The sequence below is a fragment of the Carassius auratus genome, chromosome 8, assembly GCF_003368295.1.
Source record: "Carassius auratus strain Wakin chromosome 8, ASM336829v1, whole genome shotgun sequence".
NCBI classification, from domain to species: domain Eukaryota; kingdom Metazoa; phylum Chordata; class Actinopteri; order Cypriniformes; family Cyprinidae; genus Carassius; species Carassius auratus.
In genome coordinates, this window is record NC_039250.1 from 20,568,270 (window position 1) to 20,584,879 (window position 16,610).

At 38.3% G+C, this 16,610-nt stretch overlaps 1 protein-coding gene across 1 annotated transcript; it reads right to left on the bottom strand.

The window, feature by feature from the left end:
- Positions 1 to 14,744: 14,744 nt before the first annotated feature.
- LOC113107548 (CCAAT/enhancer-binding protein beta-like) lies at positions 14,745 to 16,273 on the bottom strand. Its single transcript, XM_026270144.1, has one exon. The coding sequence runs from the start codon at positions 16,057 to 16,059 to the stop codon at positions 15,223 to 15,225; it is 837 nt and encodes a 278-aa protein (XP_026125929.1). The 5' UTR covers positions 16,060 to 16,273; the 3' UTR covers positions 14,745 to 15,222.
- Between the last annotated feature and the right edge of the window lie 337 nt (positions 16,274 to 16,610).

Sequence of the window (16,610 nt, forward strand, 5' to 3'; positions counted from 1 at the left end):
GCTTGTTTCATGTGCAGTTTTCATCATCCCATTACTATTTTGTTCAAGCTCACATTTGATCCCACATTTAAATTATAATACAATATATGCAGGTTTGGGTTATAGACTGGGGCCCAGACTGCCGGGGGCTTTCAAACCTCTGGCCAGACTGTCCCGAGACCAAAAAGGTGAACCAGTTAGTGTTATGGTGCGAAATTACATTAAATCCCTCAGCAACTATTTTCACTTGTCCAATGTTAGCCTTCCTCTGCAGAAAACCTTGTGACATATAACGGCAGTATATATTTATATTTTATATACAATGAAGGAGAGCGTTTAAAGACATGCATAATCCATAACCATTAAATTATATTTAAAAAAAAAATTAAAATATACTTTATTTATATAAATTTAAATTGTAACAAAACTATTTTTGTTTTTTACACAAAAAATACCTTTTGTTTGTTTTCCCCACAGAATTTTACAAAAAAACTCCATATAGAATCCCTTTGCTGCCAATATGTTAGAAGTGACGTTTCACTTGACCAGTAGAGGGCGCTTAAGGATCAGTAACTCGCTTCTTGGCCTTAATTTCAGCTGGGTTTTTCCCCAGTAAGCAAACAATTTTTTGTATTAATTTATTTTTATGTATATAACTTGTCTGAACTCGTGTGATTGGGATCTAAAATTCATATAACAGGGATGTTTCAATGAAACCAATCTTCATGCAAGCATGTCCACAGTGCAAAATGCCGCTCTAAATCCACAGGCCTTCTGAAAACACATCTGTATCTGTGTGATGCTCTAGTCATGTCAGTCCTGAGTCCTGAGCTGTAATGTTTCCTTGTGTACGTGCTTGAGTGTGTGTCAGCACAAGTACAGCTGGTACCCAGGCATTTCCTGTAGCATTACCTTACCAAAATAACAAAACTTCACACCTTGAAATAAATAAGTTTGAGCACATTTGCAGTCTTACGATCCCACACAGACTTCTTCTGTGACAAGAGATTTCTTAAATGTTTTTACAACTCCGATGTCATAAATATGTTTCCATCTGTATACAGTAAACGGGACACTGTGCTGGTTTTGAGCAGGTTTCATTTGTACTAAGTGACGCTTTCTCTGACGCTACTAGTCTGAGGCGACACGTCTGTGGTTGTTTTAACCTGTTTTTACCATACTGGTTTGTGTCGGTTTTTACTGGTCTGAGAAGGTCCATAGTCACTTTGTCTCTTCATGTGCTTACACAGACTCCTGGAATGTATCAATTAGAGGTGATTTATGTCACATCTGCCAGGCTGTTCATCCCATTTCCTGTGACATAACCTATATGTAACATTATAATATGTCCTTCCTTCTTTCAACTGTTAACTTGTTTTTAATGTCACTCATTTTTCCTCATCTGTCTCAGCAGTTTGGAATCACGTTTCGGGGAGCGGGGAGCAGTTTATTAACTTTTTTTATTTCCTTGTTGAAAAGAAAAACAGATTCGCTCAATTTGAAATTCTAAATGTATTTCTGAAAAACATATTTCATCACACATTGCTAAAAACAGTGCCATTCTTCCAACACCCACACATAAAAAAGTGCTGAAATGAAATGCCATTATAAATCCTGTGATAAGACTGATTCATCTGACGCTGACACACACATGCTTATATTACATATGATCAAAATAGTGCTGCAAATGAAGTATACACTCGCTAGGACTCTTTTTAAATAATGAGCTTGGGTGTAAACCAACAGGAAGCTATATCATTTAGTATAAAGGATTGGACTAGATGTGTAGTGTCATCACAGGAATGATTGGTATTGTTCCAGAAAGTTCAGCAGATGCTAGAGACTGAAGTGTTTGTATACTTGTCTGACAGTCTGTGTCCATATGTGTGTGATCACATTCTGTTGTGGGTTAAACTAACAGCAGAGGTGAGTGTGTTCTCAAATACGCGTTTATGTGCACGCATGTGGTTCACACTGTTCAGGAATGTGTGTGTGTGTGTGTGTGTGAGTGAGTCAGGGCACTCCCTGACACTCGTGGTACTTTGACGTAAAACAGACAAGACAGGACAGGCAGATCCAACTACTTGGGAAAAACACTGGTGGGCGGGGCTTGGTGCAGGAAGTGCATTTAAAAAGACAGCGAACAAGAAAGTCCTGCTGGGGCTCGGGGTCAGTTGTGGGTTCAGGTGTCAAGCAGCTGCTCCTTATTAATTCTGGAATTTAAGAGTGCTGACAACAAACATAATATCTATGAAACTCTATTGGGTCTGTATATACACCGTGAACTGATTACTTGGATTGGACAAGTGCGAGTTTTGGCAAGTGCATAGCGTGTGTGTTACAACATAAGTGAGGAATGGTATTGGTTTGCTCTATTTCCTGTATGTACCTCCCTCTGTCCTTTCTCCTCCCATTTCCGTTGCCTTTGGAATATTTCCTGGGAGCAAGAGCTTTAGGAAACTCCAGAGAGAAAAGAAAAAAAAAGAGTGACTCATGTTCTGACTCAGTACTGATCAGTGTCAAAGCACAGATGCGATTTCTTAATCATTAAATTGATTCTTAACCACTAATAATTATTATATATATATTAGTATTTCATTAAATTACAGAGGCTTTGTTCTCAGACCAAGTGAGCATTAATAAAAGTATCATTTAAACTTGTGCAATTAAAAACTGACCATTTTCCCTATTATTTGTGTGTGCTATGTATGCTTATCTTTATAAGAATAGCAATATGTCAGATTAGCATCAGTCAGGTTAGAATCAAACTCTATTTTAGCAATTGCTAATTAATGATCTCATGATTCTTTTTGTGTGGCCAACAAAGTTACTGCCTTTTTTAAGCATATTTTCAAATCACAAGACAATGTGCAATGTATTTTTAAGCTTAATAGAGCATCGTGCCTTTTGGCCTTGTAACATACTTATACCTTCTGTTACATATATAATATTTGTGTTACTGTCTATGTAGAGACTGACATGACGTTTAGGATGCTGCCTTAGGGGCTATTCAAACGAACACATTTTTTTTTGTAAAAACCTGAAATGCAGGCCAGTGGAATGGAAACGTAAGGTCTATAAGTTCAATTGTTTGTGTTTATGTGCAAGCACAACAGTCAAACACATCCATCTAACTCATGCCGTTTAGAAAAATACAGTTGAACTGAATTTTCTTTTTAAAAAACTTGAGAGATTCATTTATTCAAAGTTTAATCAAATTTTAAGAATCCTGTGTCATGAGTGAGACGCATATAAATATGTACATGTAACAGTCACAATTATAATGCATGTTTACATAAAAAAAAATATAATTACACAAAAACACATCCTGTGTGAACCGCCCCTTAGGGGCCATTCAAAAAATGCGCTTTGCATTTAAAACTGTAAGACGCAAAGTCTAAAAAAACTTTAGGACTTCTTTTGATTTGACCGCTGAATATTGAGAATGACATGTAAAGCAGAAAAATACACAAGACTTTAATGGAATAGCTAAAAATGTCTATATAAACCATATTTATTTAAAAAAAAATATAGTAGTGGAATTCAGAAATGTGTTGTAGATCAGTATTTGGTAACCCAGTACTGGTTTGAAACAGAGCAAAATAAATGTTTTCTGTAATTTTTTAAACAAAATTTTAAATAAAGTATTTTTTTGCTTATTATCGTATCTTGCCACAAGCACCTTAGCCGCATCTTAAACTCAACTGAAATCAACTGCAAGTTTAGTTCCTGAAACAGTATGTGTGCCTGTCTTTAACACTAGTTGACACCTATGTTAAGCATTTTATGACATTTAGGATGCCGCAGTTGATATTGGCAGTAGACAACAGAACCCACTGAAACTCAGCATGAACTCTATAACCTTCAGGTTATCCTCAGCATATTCAAAACAATCATGAAGTATTTTGCCATTATGACTGGAGTAAACCAGCTAAGCGCTCTCTCAGGTTCCATGATTGCACATGTTTATGCTCAAGTAAATGGAAAAAAAGTTGTGCTGGCCATTGTGCATCTGGTCTAAGGGCACCCCTCAACCGCATCTTGTTTTTTGAGGTTGGTTTCCTCGGCAACGAGCGTGTGCGCTGTAATTTCCTGTTCGATGTTCACTGTGCGCATGCACTTCATTACACCTCAAGCAGATCTGCAGAGTACGTAAACAGCCAAGCTCGGTGCTTCCCCTTCTTTACGACTAGCGCTTCCTTCCTCCTGCAAATGCATTTACGCGCGCACGCAGACACAAAAAAAGCTCTCGATGTATACGCTGTACCATGACCTGTTTAAAAATATTCCACAACAACTGGCCTATCGTTCACCACCTTTACATCACAGTCGTCATAGCAACACTTTATGCGATTGACGGGGGGATGTTTTGCAAAACAGCACGTTCCCAACCATAGTACTCTGTGTTGTTCTCACTATTAAAAAGGGCCTGCTGACAATCATGCAAAAAAACAGCAGCAGTATACATTATGAACTGTGTATCTATTTTTATATGCTTGATTCCAGTAAAACTTGTCTCCCAAATTTGGTGCAATTTAAATTCTTAAAGGCCATAGGGCCCTCGAAATGCCAGGGGCCTTTTGCACAGTTAGATATGGTCAAAGAAACCTAAATACCAGAGTACTTAGCACAAATAATGCAAACTGATCATTAGGGCCCCTCAGAACATTTAGAAAAAGCTGACAGTTTTGACTTGTATTATTAGTTTTCTAATGTTAGCTTAAACGAAACATGCATTTCCTAGTTTGATTAACCAAAATGTCCATGTCATTTTAACACACACTCTGGGCAAAAATTGCACAACAGCTTGTCACTGATGCAGTACCCTTGAAGGGACTGTAAAAATGTCTCATAGGTACATATTAGTTGTCTAATGTACTAAAATGCACCTTTTAAGGCTAGATAAGGTAGAAGATTGTAACCTTAACTGTAAGGCACACTTTTTGCAAATTTTTCTTGACATTGTTGGGTAAGGCACATGCATGGCAAACCAAACCAACACCAAAGAACTAGCGATGACAAAAGCAGATGTGTTGTCACCTCGCATTGCCTGTGCTTGGGTCAAAAAGTTGTGCTTGAACAAATTGCAAAGACTACAGTCAATGGCCAACTAGCATGTACACATGTGTGACAGGAATAATGCCGATGCCAGCAACTAGGAATGGACCATTTTCACTTTCTTCATTCAGGTGGACAAGTCGTTATGAAAACATTTGCATATTGGAAAGGTCAGGTAAGATGAAGATGTAAAATTAGAAGAGCCATTTCTGTGCCCCCTTGACTTTGTTGTTTGTCATGCATGGGTTCAGCTATAAAAAAAAACAGAGTGGTCTCTCTCACTGACTGTCCAACAGCAATTCAATAAGCTCAATAGACCAGAATGCCACCAAAGTGGAACGACTAGTGTCAACATTGTGAAACACATGATGATCGATTTGGTGTCACAACCTTAAAGGGGACATTGTATGCCTGTTTTCCACAAGTTGGTATGATTATTTAGGGTCTTCATGAAATATCTGCAACATACTTTGGCTAAAATTCCTCAGTGGCTGTGTAAAACAACAACATTTTTACTCTGTATGACCGTGCACAACAACCCATTTTGGTGCATTTCTCTTTAAATGAGAATGAGTACAGTTCACCCCACCCCTCTTGTATATGTTTTGTAGAAAACAATATTAATCCACTGCATCTTCACTAATGAAGACATTATGTTCACTTTTACATCAACTACAAAACACCTACATTGTTTGTGAGCCATTGTTGTCACTACTACAGCTGCTTGAGCGTAGAGCAAATGACGGATATGCCTTAAGGGTCTTTTGGCACTAAGATCTGGCCCTCTGGAATGCAGCAGCAACCTGGTCTTTAATGTTTTAGCCAAAAAGGTTCTCTGGTCTTTTTTTAGACCACATCTTGTGCGATCGCTGTTTTGTGTGTTTGTGTGTACAAAAGTCTGTTAGCTTTCGGTTGACACTGTTACAGACCAAACTTCTTTGAGAAGATGTGACTCAGCAGATATTCACTCAGGTGCAGCACCATGACAGGGAACCCACAACTGTCCAACATAAAATCATCTTGTGTTCTGTGGTTTCCTCCTCCAATGTAATTAATTGAGGGATCTTTCCCAGATTGCATCAGGGTCATCCGGTCATCTCTTAGCCACACTAAGAGTTCAAATGGAAATACATTGATTGTAATGAACTTTCCTGTAATGAACTTTTCTTTTTTCTCCTTCGTTAGTGTTTACTTGAGTTTGGAGCTTCGAGATCAGCTAACATGCTTAATAATAGTCAGTAAACGTCAAGGTAACTAAGGGACAGATCAAGCATCTGAAAATAAAAATAAAGATCATTCCAGGATCTTTCATCTTAGTCTTTCATCCCAGCCTATGATAAGTTACTCTACTTTGAATGACTTCCAAAAAATGCTGTGATAACGTATAGCTCTGTTTGCATGCAATAGAGTCCTGTCAACTTTGAAGAATATTCTTCTAGCTAATTTCTGAGTCATGTGTCTGGCTGTAAAGGGTGTGTCTGGAGTGTCAGGAGTGTTCAGTAGGGCAGAGACCAGTCTATTTGTGGGATCTTTCGTTAAAATGCTTTGATTGAGCTTTGTTGTATAAGTCTTTCCTCCTTACAGACAAAGGGAGATTAAACGTAAGTAATCACAGGGATTTCGTGCTCACATTTTTAAATGTTACATTTCCTCACAACGCACACTGCATCATAAAACACGATACTGCTTAGCACTGCAGGACGTTTTAGAGTCTACCCGGGGTCAGAGACAGAGATAACCCAAAGTCAAGGCCTGACGCTATGTGTGTAATCATTCTTTGGGTTTTAAAAGTTCAAATGCATACATGAGATTGTAAAGAGGGAGGGCTCTTCATTATCCAAGAACCTAACAAGCCAATATGTGACCAATTGTGTCTTCAGTGGTCTTTATCCAAAGTCCAGTCAAATGTTTGTGAAGTCTCTCATTACTGACCAACATATCAACAACTCTGAGCAGGACTGCATTGTTTCTTTTTATGTGAACATACATTTACACTCAACAAATATTTAGGCCTAGATTTAAGATTGATGTATATGAAATGCATATAAAATTTCTGTCGATTTGGATTACACAGTTTTGACCAGCTAAGCTCATGTGACACACGTGTTAATCATACATAAATGAAAATAGATGAGATTTCTGTTTTCTATATTTATCACCGATCGATCGAATTGGTTTGAATGTCATATATTTAAATAATGGAATATCACTTGTTCCACACAGATATTGTTTTTCACCATGCTCATGCTTTGTAAGTACATAAAAGTAATTGTGGTCATATTGAACAGTCGTAAGCATTTTTTAAAAATATGATTATTTAAATAAAACCAAATAGATGTTAAAACTGTACGGACTGATATTTTATCGGCAATAAATCTTCAATTTAAGTAAAAATATATATTTTTGATTGCAGTTGTCGAAATAAAGAAACTTAAAAGATATTTATAAAAACAAAAAAAATCTTATAATGGTGTGGTTTTTGCGTCCATGAAACTTCTTGCAGTTTTGCTATGCAGTTGCTGAGCCCACTTCCAAGTCTCGATTCTGGTTGTAAAATATGTATCAGATCTTTCCTTCATTTTCCCAGCTATTTTATTGTAACTAGAAGTCCCTTTCGAAAAGTTATAGCACTTTTTACTTCAGCAAGCTGCACGGTTTTATGTTGTGTGGAACTAAGTTGTATCACAGTTGATTAGTTAAACTTACTGCCCTAAGTGTGAGCGAAAAAAATAGTGAACATTTTTAATATAGGTCCATTGGTCAGTAAGTGCACACAGCAACCTTTCCCACGTTATCAAAAGCTTTCGTCAGTTAAATTCTGACTTGCATGTTTTTTCCCTGTTCTCTTGCTCTCTGCATTTTTGCGTTGTCTTGTTCACTTTATCTCTGCAGGAAGGAAGAGATCCAATGTAGTGATGTGGGTTGAGTGCCACGGTGTGCTTGTGAGACAGTTAAGATTCCATCACGTGAGTTTAAGAGGGGTTATTCTTACGCATGTGCACACGCGCGACCAATATCAGTACCCTCTGAACCTTACTGTGGCCTATTTTGAACCGCCCGCACTGATTGCCTATCTCGAGTTTAGAGGTGAGGAGAGCAGATGCAACCTTCACGCTGGAGCCCCTCGCATGCTCTGCGATACAGAGATGGCAGATGGAAATAAGCATTTGTGAAGAAGAAACAGTGACATCATCAGTGCAAGGAACTGATCTCTTCAGAAATACCGAGTCGTTTTGGCCTACAGAGACAACAGAAAGTCTGAGGCCTCAAGCAAAAAAATAGATCAAAGGCATGATGGTCTTACGAATGCTTTATGTGATTTAGTCTCAAATTATTTCAATTCATGTGCTTGGATATGATTCGAAAATATGAGGCAAATGTTTATTATTTCTTATATTTAGTTTTAGTCCTGTAATAATCCCGATTTATTAATAATCCCGAATTATACCTCAAATCACGTTGCTTGCTTAGAAGAGGAGCGCTATTACTTTTTAAGAGATCAGGTTTATGCACAATGAATTCATTAAATAAAAAATATAGGAATACTCTGAAATGATTTTATGACGAAGCTGAATTTTCATTCCAGTCTTCAGTGTCACATGATCCTTCAGAAATCTAATATGCTGATTTGGTGCTCAAGAAACATTTCTTATTATTATCAATTAAAAACAGTTGTGCGGCTTGATATTTTTGCGGAAACAATGAATTATTCAGGATTCTTTGATGAAAAGAAAGTTTGACAAAGTTATTATGAAAGTTTTGAAACTTGAAAGTTGAAAAAACTATTTATTTAAAATAGAAATCTTCTCTAACAATGTACTTATTAACCCCAAACTTTTGCACAGTATACTGTTCACTGAAGATGACACCGACATAATATCTAGAGACGAGAATATCACATGGATTTATAGGTGGGCTTTTTCAACTATGCAAACACCTAGCAACCATATAACAATGCACTGAAAACCACCCACAGCTCCCTGTTATCTTGGCAACTGTAAAAATCTAGTTTAATTTGCTGTTGATTTCTATGTGTTTTGCAGTGTGATTTTCTGAATAAAAAAGAAACCAAAACTATAACTAGCCTTTTTTTCCACATTCAAGCTTATATTACACACACTCTGTCATGCTGTCACATTTGTGACAGTGGGATGATTGTCTTGTTTGTGATTGATGTTTAAGTATCAGATCAATTTCCAAAATTACCTTCGAACAACTAAACGTGTAACAAAAGAGTGACTAATGTACATGATAAATGTAACACCCCCCTCCCCCCCGTTTTTTATATATATATATATATATTTTATGGTGCTAAGTAACAGGACTGATGCTTAATTGGATAGTTCACCCAAAAATGTTAATTCTGTCATCATTCACCCAGTTAAAATATTGTGTTCTGCAGAAGAAAGTAAGGTTTTGAGAGTGTTTGGATGAACTATCCCTTTAATTGTAAAAAAGTTAGTAGAAGCATGGTTATAAAAACGTTGTACAGGACTAGTTTTATGGCATGTTAAAGATGATTAAAGTAGGTAATTATAATGCCTCAAAATGGCTATAGTGATGGTCAGAGTGGCCTGAACACTGTTCTGTTCTATTCTGTTGTTTTGCAACAACAGGAAGGCTGTCGATTACTCAACCCTGTCCTGCATGATGCGAGCGGTACGACTCAATGTCGTGGCGGTCGTCGTGAGCCACTGCGCAAGCGTCAGAACGCAGAATAGCAGAAGTGCAACAGTGTCGAAATCTGGGCCAGTGTCCTGCTGGGTCATGGCTCCACCTCTTACGGCCATTGCGGATGCCTGAGTTCCCGGCAGCCGTGCCGCAAGGACCCCCGGATGTTCACCGCCAGCGTCATACACTCGAGCCCAGGAGAAACAGAAGAACGGTCAGAAAACAGTCAAGAAACGGGGAAGTGGTGGATGAATGAAAGGTTTTGCCATTGGTACATCACAGCACTTTCAAACTGCTGACCTCATCCCCACCCAAAACCCACTTGCTACTCCAAGTAGACCACAACGATTCTATATAGTCACCTTGTGTTTTTTCTTTTCATAAACACTTTGGAGGAGTAAATGGTATGATTGGAGTCTTAATAAGCCTCATTCGATTGCAGGTTCAAGTCATATAGGCCACGTCTCAGTTCTGTTTTCACTGTCTTCCTGTACTTTCCTGCAGCTTCTGCACTATAGTGTGCACATAAAACAAATGAATACAAGATTTATATTCCTCTCATCAACAGTGTGTTGACCTGACATCTTTTGACCACTTTTCAGTCAAAAACAAGTCATTTTCTAGTTTCACCTTTTAAGAAGTAACACCATCTTAAAAGGTGATGTTAACCACTTGGGAAGGTGTCAGAAACTCATTGATTATAAATGTGTCTGCCAGAGATTGTTCACCTTTGATATGTTGGCCTTGTTTGTTCCGCCGTGGATGTTGTTAATATTTAACCATAGTGTTTTTACATTGGGACAGTATCAGCTGGCTTTTCAAGAGGGTGGAGAGCTTTTTTAAGAGGCCTGAGAAGTTTGTTTCACAATGAGGACCCACTGAGAGAAATTCTTTTCTTTTAAAATGTGTTTTCAAGGAAAAGGTCATTTAAAGGAAGTGAGAGGACAACCACATGCTAAAAATATGCAGAAGAAAGCTTGAGTGTGTTTTTGATTTAATTGAAAACATTTGATTTGGGTATGATTAGGGTTTCACGGCTGACGTGAACAATGATTCTTAAGAAGCAGGTATTAACCAAGAGAATAGCTGGAGGCCTTATGAGCAGTCTTTAATTGTTTCGAGGTAAGACGTGCAAGGGTTTGACAATCCAGTGTAGTCTGGATCGTATTAGTATCAGCAGGTCCGCTGGCAGTGTGACGCAGCAATTCGTTTACTGACAGACGTAACACTATTGACGGTAAAGTCCAGCCTGGAAGTGGGCGGGGCATTGCTCTCTAGTAAAAGGGGAAAAGAAACTTGTAATCCTGACACTGGAAACCCCTGTGTTAGCAATCAACGGTCCTCAGGAGACTAGGACAAACTAAATAAACAAAGCGAACTGGAACCAAAGCTGTAGGCTACGTCTCTGACCCAGTTTAGAGTCGCCAGATCTCGCAGGAGAAAGAAGTGTAAAATAAATGCAGGGAAAGTTAGTGAAAATAAGCCCAAACAATTATTCTGGAGAGAATAAGTAAAAATAAGCATAAAATAAGTGACTTGCGTCACCAAAGTTAACGGAAACATACAACCCCTTTGTTCTGGACAGAATAAGCAAAATAAGCGTTAAATAACAAAACTTGCCTTAGGACAAGGTGATTGAAAATAAGCAAGCCCCTTTTATTTTTCTGCACATAAAGAGTTCTGAAAACACAGCAAAATACTTTAATTACTGTAAGCAATTAATTATTCACAGAATTAATTTAGTTTTGGATTCCAAAACTCTGTATTCTTATTGGTGACCCCTGCCTTAAGGAAAAAAGGACAATGCCCATGGGTCATTTCTGTATGATGAAATATAGGCAATGATGTGTACATGAATCACTGTCATAGACACTGTATGATGAAACTGTACTTCACATACACTGGAAAAAAAAAACAATAAGTAAAATGTACTTAATTTTTGTTTAGCAAGTTTTTGCACGCATTTTTTTTTAATTGATAAAATTTAAGTATGGAATTAAGTTAAATCTATTTAACTAAGTTAAATAAAATTAACAAAGGAAATGAGTCAATTTGACATGGCCAGTTAGAGTTAGATGAGTAATCTTGAAAACAGCTAATACTTTTTGACCTTATTAATTTTTCTTGTCCAACTATATGATGGGAAAAATGGGTTCATGACTTTGATATTTACTTAAACATCCTTTGTAAAAATAACAAACAATTCCAAGTTAAATATACTTATAAGTTCAAACTTTAAATTCTACAATCTTAAATTAAATACTAATATTTAATTTATAACGTAGAAATTACATTTGTTTTTCTGTATTAATTACTTCACCACATAATCATTTTCATCAGTATATGTAGCTAGATTGAAAATAGTTTTGTACCGCCATTTGCTATGACACCTGACAGATCTGTGCTTTAATTTGTATAAATATTGTTGGAAATAGTATTCAAACCGACCTACATGTGTTGTTGCTTAAATTTACAGGGCTAGGGGGAAAAAGTATAGTATTCTTAGACATTAAACTCTTTTTGGACACACTTTGTCACACTTTGCCTATATGATTTTTGTATTTTACAGTAAGACTCATTCACATTATGACATATTTAAAACTTATGCATTAGTTTGAAATGCATAATGTAATTCTCAGGCAGTAAGTGTTATTATTTGTTTGCTAACATTTGCTTAGTATGGTGTTAAGAAAACTTCTCAAGAAAAGTAAAGAAATCTCATTCAATAGATTCATAAGGTATATGGCGTTTTGTTAGCTCTTGGTTCTTAAAAATGTTCAGATGTAGACGGAATCTGTGTTGGACTAAAGCAGTTGTATTAAAGAGAGTAGGTTATCTAAGGCAGCAGTACGTTACACACACAAGCACACTTGCATGCACAGATGGAGAAGGAAGTTGGAAGTGTTGAGCAACTAAGATCCTCCTGCACTAGGACGACGTTGTGAAATATCACTGTTCTAAAACAACACCCTTTTCCTCCTTTACCGATCAGCTTCTCACTGTTCTACAGGTTCTCTTTCAAACATCAAACAAAATGTCAAACTAAACTTCTTACGAAAACTTTGAGTGTGGTGCAATCATCATGCAGGCATTTAATTATGAAAGACAAGTTAAATCACACATAGTAAAAGCAGTGTTCATAGTGTGAGAAGTGTACACATAACAGAGCAGTCTTCCTCACACAGAAGAATTAGATTTAGTTTAGATGCTTTTAATTGAATCTCCCAGCGATAAAGCCCTCTCTCTCTCCTACACACACACACACACACACACACACACTCTCTCTCTCTTTCACTCTCCCACCTTCTATTGTCATGATGATGAACTATTCCTTGTCTACCTGTTACTTACTCTCCTCCCTGACTGGCAGGTCATTCAACCTGTCCATCAGGTTTCATTTCCTCCCGCAGGACGCAAGCAGGAATGGTCACACCTCAACAGTTCAGTTTCCCTGTTACCAATGATGAAATCCAACAATAAATATCCAAAAAAATTAATAAACGATAGATTTAGTGTGTCCTCTGGTGTATGATGTAAATGTATGATGAGTTGACTGATGCAGATATTTTTTAAGTCTACCTTGGCTATACTTTTAAAATATATTGTACACAGTCACTCTCTCTCTATATCTCTCACGCTCTCTCACACACACACATTTTTTTTTTATTCAAGAGAGACACTGTAGCTGAATAGGGTTAAAAAAAACAGTGGTGGCCTTACCCAGCTTATTGATTACATTGATAATCAAAAACATTTTTGTATTTCAAGTTTTCTGAAATGTTAGGTTTAAATATGCAAATGAGCCATTGTTTAATGGAATATGCACTAATTTGCATACATTTCTAGTACAAAAATCTAAATACTGGATGATGTCAATTTCAAAATGTTTTTTATTTTATTTGACATTTTAAAGTCAAAAGATTTTACAGAGGAAATTTCTGGGTATCTCATTTTTGTCACTCCATAATTCAGAAAATGCTTAGAATGGACACTCTATTTTCACAATTTTGGGGGGAATAAAATGTTGCATATAATCAAGCAAATTAAATGTGAACAAATACCTCTGTAAAAACCTTAAGGATATAGAAAATGTAAAGGTTGGTGTGTGCAAATGCTACTGAAGTGGATATTTATGGTTCAAGGACAAAAAAAAAAAACTCATTTTGAGAAAACAGCTTTTAAAAACAGGCTATATATTTTAAAATCAAATAGATAAAGTGCTATAAAAGAAACACTTAACAGTGTATTTTGGATGTTTTACTTCCACTAGTTTGAAAAACACTTTATGAAAAACCAAAAAGCCAAACAGTGTTTTTCCCTGCAGTGTCTCCCCTTAATAGAAAGAGTTTTGAGTGAAGTAGTGTGTAGCAGCCTTCCGAGTGTATTATTTTATTCCAGATAAATTTACATAACTTCATCTGTGGTTTGGATACAATATTTTTAATTTAATCATTTTAATAAATAATTGAATTCGATTAAAATGAGTTTGTATATTTGATTAAACCGACCTCATACTGATCATTCATCATTTCCCTTATCTGAATCAAATCCAACCATGAGGGTGCTTGCACGTCCCATCTGGATTTCATGTCCATGTTTAATATTTGGTTTAATCTTTCTGTTGAGTAAACTGAGTGTTTGTGTGTTTTGAGAGGGCTAGAAAGTTCAGTGCTTATCTAGCCTTGGACCCGAGTCTTTAACGGACCGCTGGACTCTTTGGATTGTGGACCCTGGCTGTGTATTTTAGATAACTGTACCTCTTTACCGTGGTGACTCATGAACACAGATTTCAAAAGATCTCAGAAATTCCAGTCACGAAACAGGAGATTTCTATCAAGTAAATGTGAATGATTAATATGTCTTGATGTGTATAGAGTTTGACATGTATATGCACTGTTTAAAAGAAGCCAGCTCAAGTGAAACCAGGAGTATTCACTGCATAATGGAAAACGAATCTCAGCAGCTGTGGGTGAATGGATGGGTGTGTACTAATATGATTTTGAAAGCAGTAATAAAATGTGATCAGACACACAGGATTCCAGTACAGTAAAAACATTTTTTAATTCAATAAAATAGTATATAGCAGTAGACCAGTTGTATCTTTATCATTTTCATAAGACTACTTCACTGCGTTTCCAATACTGTTACAATGAGTTGCATCATACCTCTGCAGTACAGTACAACTCTTCCCATGACAACCGCTGCCCCAGATATGGCGAAAAGAATTTAAATAACAGAATATTAAACAGCAGATATCTCACTTTAAAACCCGTACAAAAATACTTTACAGACGAAATACATGACAGGGTTTCAAGATTACCAGAGTTATGCCGAGCACACGGTGGGATATTGCGCAATCCAGGCGCACAGTCCACTACTGTTTTTCTTTCTCGGTTGTAAACGCGTCGAACGAGCGATCGCTCGCCCGTTATTAAACGAATCACAGAAAACTTTTGTTGCAAATTTTGCACTCTTGAAAGTCACTGACAGTCACTAAGCACCGCGAGAGTCCCGTCAGCACTGGCCGGTGGCGGAGAGCAGGTTGCGCAGCGTCGCCAGCTCGCGCGACAGCTGCTCCACGCGCTTCTGTAACCGGTCGTTCTCGGCCGCGAGCTCCAGCACTTTGTGCTGCGTCTCCATGTTGCGCATTTTGGCTTTGTCTCTGCTCTTGCGAACGGCGAGATTGTTCCTCTCGCGCCGCTGTCTGTACTCTTCGCTGTCTTTCTCCAGCCTCTTCTTCCCTTTGCCGCCAGAGGCCATCTTGCCGCCAGACTGAGGTGATCTTCCCTTACCTGGCGGCGCAGGTGTACCTGGCGGACTCGAGCAGGAGGAGGACGCGGTGGAAATGTTACCCAGGCTGCCGCTAGGAGCGTTCTGGTACTGCAGATACGAGCGCATGTCAAAGCCCCCAGGACCATCCATTGGCGGTTCTTCGTGTCGCCAGTTAGTTTTGGCAAAGCTGCCTAGAAAGTCTGGGCTGAACACGGCGTCTATGCGCGTCTCCTGGAGCTCCGGATACGTCAGCTGGTTCGAGTCCCGCTCTGTCAGCGAGATGTAGTTCTTGTAACTCTGTAACGCCGCTCTCTTGCTCTTGTTTTCCTCAGAGAGAAAGTCGCTGTAGATTCCCAGTGCGCGGTGCCGGGCTTCGTCTTGGCTGGCCAGGTGCTGGTACTGGGGTGAGTCCAAATAGATGCTGAAGTCTATGGCTTTCTCGTGCTCAGAAATGTCATGAAGCTTCGTCATGGAGCCGTTCGTAGGCTGCTTGCAAATGCCGTCGCTGACCGGACTGCTGCTGGCGTTAGTGCTGTGGAAAGCGAGGTAGTCCCCCTCGTAAAAACCGGCCACTTCCATGGATCTTAACACCCGCCGGATTGCGGCAGGACGGAGATCAGGGTCTCGCCTTCCCCTGACAACTTCGCAAGTGTCACCGACAGCAGCGCAAAACTCACGCAAAAATTCGAGAGTCTTCCGTCGGCAGCAATAACTGGATTACTTTTGTCTAGTGATGTAGGTGATAGGTTGCTTGCCCAGCGCTTGCTGGAGAGCTCGAGTCAGTTCCCATGCCTCCGAAAGGGGTGTTTATAGGGGTGTGAGAGGGGCGGCGATTCTCTGTTTGGTGTGACGCGTTTTTCTGGTTTTAACCGCAGACACACTTAGAGCTCACAATTGGGGTCTTTAAACACACGAGGGAATAACAATAGAAAATAAACACGGCATAAACAGATACGAATTTGATGAGTTTAGGCTTTCCTAGGAACACATGCTTAACCGTCTACCAAAAGATTCTGGAACAAATATAGATTCAGAATTAGATTTATTGGCAAGTATGTTTTTACTTGTAAGGACTTTGTCTCGTTGAAGCTTCAGGTGAAACAGAAAAGAAAAACACCACTTAAAAAGAA

Coding starts and splice junctions, on each gene's coding strand:
- LOC113107548 (XM_026270144.1), bottom strand. CDS start 16,059: ATGGAAGTGGCCGGTTTTTACGAGGGGGACTACCTCGCTTTCCACAGC.